General features: G+C 49.4%; 1 protein-coding gene across 1 annotated transcript; it reads left to right on the forward strand.

Annotated features, from left to right (window-relative positions):
- The first annotated feature begins 726 nt into the window (after window positions 1-726).
- Window positions 727-3,321, forward strand: BTG1 (BTG anti-proliferation factor 1). Its single transcript, XM_062633486.1, has 2 exons — window positions 727-881; window positions 2,033-3,321. Exons 1-2 carry the CDS (start codon window positions 734-736, stop codon window positions 2,395-2,397), a joined length of 513 nt encoding a protein of 170 aa, XP_062489470.1. The 5' UTR covers window positions 727-733; the 3' UTR covers window positions 2,398-3,321.
- Window positions 3,322-4,028: the final 707 nt, after the last annotated feature.

Consider the following 4,028-nt stretch of genomic DNA (forward strand, 5'->3'; position numbering starts at 1 on the left):
CGGTTGCGCACCCGCGCAGGCAGGCATCGCTGCCTCAGCGCGGCGGTGCCGCTCATCAGCTCCGCGCAGCGCACCCCTAATCTCTCTCGCCCCGCCGGTGCGCGGATTATAGGCGCCGCTCTCACTCCTCGGGCGGGACTCGCGCAGGAACACACGGCACAAGCGGTACCCCCACCGCTGCCCTGACAGCAGACCCCGCAGTGCTGGCGCGGTCAAGCTCCGCGCACGCGGAGGCACTTGCGCGACACACAACCCCTCCGCGCAGCACCGGCTCTATTTGTTTACAATCGATTACGTCACCACCACCACCCTCTCCCCCCCCCCCCTCTCCGCTCGCCGTCCCCGCCCCGCCGCCTGCCGTCACAATGGTGCGATCGCCGTATTGGCGGCGGCGCGCCCCCGGCGCCCTGACGCTACTTCCGTCTGTCGGGGTCTATAAGAAGCGGCGTGCAGGCGGCAGCTCCCTTCGCCTCTCGCAGCAGGAAATGCGGGGAGCGCTGCTGCGGCCGCCGCTGCTGCTGCCGCCGCCGCCGCCGCCGCCGCCCCCCTGCCGAAGGAAGAGGAGGCGGAGGCTGCCGCCCCCGGGATGTGAGCTCGGCTCCGCCGTCCGCACCTTTCCCAGTTAGAGCCGTGCCGTCCCCGTCCCGTCCTGCTCCGTGCCGCTCGCCCCGCGCCCCGTCCCTTCCCAGCGCCGGCCGTCCCGGAGAGCTGGCTGCCGCCCGTCGCCGCCTCCATGCATCCCGCCCTGTACACCCGGGCCAGCATGATACGTGAGATCGCCGCGGCCGTGGGCTTCATCTCCAAGTTCTTGCGGACCAAGGGGCTGATGAACGAGCGGCAGCTGCAGACCTTCAGCCAGAGCCTGCAGGAGCTGCTGGCAGGTGAGGCGGTGCGGAGCGGAGGGAGCCGCACTACTCCCGTCCGCCGTAGAGCCGCCCGCCCGGGACGGCGGGGTGCGGGCGGCAGCTCCGGTCGAAGCAGCGCCGTGCCCAGCGGGTGGCTGGGGTGGGCGGAAGGGGAAGAGGGGCCGGGGCTGAGCGGGGCTCCGTGACAGTGGCTCCCCTCTTACAGGGATCCCCCGTCGGTTCCGAGGCGGCTTCCTCGGGTGGGGGCGGCAGGAGCGGGCTGTAAACAAAAGGGGCTCGGCAGCCCCCCCCTTGGCTCCTTAGACAAAGCGTTCCGAGCAGCCCGGACATGGGCTCCGTTCCAAGGGCTCAAGCCGCCCAGTTTACACAAGGAAAAATGCTCCGACGTTGCTATTTCTTTTGTGTGTCAGTAAAACTAATCGGTGGACTATGAGTCTCAGTTCCCCTTTCTTCTGGAAAATCTTGTAGCCACCTGACAGCCCTGGTTAGGATCAAATACCGAGGGTTTCTTCGCTGCCCTGTGGGTTTTGTAATCCCGAGCCTGTGTCCCAGTGCGCTTGATAGTGCCTGTAAGTAACCTCAGACCAAGAGGGCTTTGGGTGGGATAACACTCCTAAGGTAAGTGAAGTCATTGCTGTCTCGCCCTGGAAAACAGTCTGGAGAGAGCAGTGGTGAAATACGGCTTGAGTCAGTCGGTGAACGCTGCCCAGCTCCTTCCGTGTTTATTTTTGGGTGTTCTTAGAGTGTGAGGATCTAAGCATGGGTGTGATCTCGAGAGGAGGCTGGAAAGGTGCTTTTTCACTTACTGGTTCTGAAGTTTTGAAGCCCTTGAGTTTTTCTGCTGTGTGTGCGATCACTTCTGTATTCTAGTTTGTTTCTGTGAATGCCAGGAAGTTGCATTTTGTTCCCTTTAGATGGCAAATGTTGTTCTCTGTGTATAGGAGCATGAAATGGTAACTTTGTACACAAGTGTTTCCCAGGGGGTGTTGCAGTTACGCAAATCATCAGCAAGAATAAAGGGTATAATGATTTTTCAGGTCACTCAATGCTAAAACAATCAGCTTTCCCAACATCTCGAGGGGTGAAAGTTGACAGCGAACAATGAACACTGTATGTCTTTTTGAACAGGGATTTAAGGAGGATAATTTTTTTTATTTTTTTTATAGAACATTATAAACACCACTGGTTCCCAGAAAAACCATGCAAGGGATCAGGTTACCGATGTATCCGGATCAACCATAAAATGGATCCTCTCATTGGACAGGCAGCACAGCGGATTGGATTGAGCAGTCAGGAACTGTTCCAGCTTCTTCCCAGCGAACTCACTCTATGGGTTGACCCGTATGAAGTGTCCTATCGTATTGGAGAGGATGGCTCCATCTGTGTGCTGTATGAAGCTGCACCAGCAGGAGGTAGCCAAAATAACACCAACATGCAAATGGTAGACAGCAGAATAAGCTGTAAGGAGGAACTTCTCTTGGGCAGAACTAGCCCTTCCAAAAGCTACAATATGATGACTGTATCAGGTTAAGATATAGTCTGTGGATGGATCACCTTAAAATGGATGGATAAATTTGGTTTTTACTTTGGGTGGGCACCTCTGGGGATGGATTATGGAATTTAAACCATGTCACAGCTGTGAAGATCTGGCACACATTAGAGTGGTATACTTTAAAGTGACAGTGCCATAGTTTGGACAGTACCTTTCAGTGATTTAATAGCCTGTGAGTCAAAATGATTGAAACTTGCTAGGGAGTGAAGAAGATCTAGGAAGGGTCAGTTTCTCCAAGACATCTTACTTTAATTTCTACACCAATTTTCAACCCCAATCTGTATTTATAAAGTGATTCTCTGCAGTAGGTCTTGCAGAGTAAATTTGCACTATTACATTTACTAATTGTTAGCATTTTTGGCAGCTCAGTAACAAGACTTACTATTATGAACACCATAGTACTGGAAATTTTATTTTTCAGACTTTTACCTAGCACTTACAAATATGTATAAATGTACATAAGATAAACTAGTAAGTATGACCTGGGGAAATGGTCAGATCTTTACATTGGACTCAAAAGTAGCAAGTGATCAGAATCTGCCATGGCAACAGGCTTTAAAAAGACCTTATAAAGACACTGTCTGAACTGTGGTGATAGCACCAGCCAGCTATCTGTACATTTGCTAGCTTGTAGTTTTCTAAGACTGAGTAAACTTCTTATTTTTAGAAAGTGGAGGTCTGGTTTGTAATTTCCTTGTTCTTAATTGGGTAAAAGTCTTTTCCACAAACCACCATCTATTTTGTGAACTTTGTTAGTCATCTTTTATTTGGTAAATTATGAACTGGTGTAAATTTGTACAGTTCATGTATATTGATTGTGGCAAAGTTGTACAGATTTCTATATTTTGGATGAGAAATTTTTCTTCTCTCTATAATAAATTGTTTCCTATCTTGGCATTTTAATTAATCTCCTGTCGTGATTACATAGGATCAGTTAAACTATTTTTGTCTCACAGTAGAAACAAAACAAGTACTATAAAGGCTTAAGAACGTCAATGGCACCCTGATGCTAAGGGACACTTGGTACAGACATGGATTAATGAAGACCTCATATATAAATGCTTGAGAAGCTTAGGGAAACACAATGATGTACATGTCACTTTAAATCTTTTAAAATCAGTCAATGTGGAAATAACTCCAGGGCCAATAATTCCAGGATATAAGGAAAAGGTACAGAAATAACATCCGCCAAAGATGACTTGAATAAATCCAGAGGATTAAAGTTTACTTGGCTTCCTGATGAAGGATATAGAAAACCTAAATGTCCATTTTGACCTACTTGCTCACGAGTTCTCAGTTCTTCCCTGATGGATTCCCTGCTCAATAAGAGTTTCTGGGGCAAGTGTCCCTTAGCCTTAAGAGCAGGTTAACCACTCTACAGAAAGGTTGCTCGCCTTTTGCTTTCTTCAGTTGCAAGACTTTCACTTTAGAAATCATTAAGATGGGATTCAACAAAAGGTATGTAGATCTTTTTTCCCAAACTTAAAAGGTTGGTTGAGGCCCATGCTTAAATTTGTGTTCAAAGTTAATGAATGATGTGGAGATGTGATTCACTTAAGCACCACACTGTCATTTGTATACAGCATAGTGGTTAGTTACACTTGAGAGGA

This window comes from Pezoporus occidentalis, unplaced genomic scaffold (genome assembly GCF_034315485.1).
Source record: "Pezoporus occidentalis ecotype Australia unplaced genomic scaffold, CSIRO_AGI_Poc_V1 ctg112, whole genome shotgun sequence".
In the NCBI taxonomy this organism is placed as follows: Eukaryota; Metazoa; Chordata; class Aves; order Psittaciformes; family Psittacidae; genus Pezoporus; species Pezoporus occidentalis.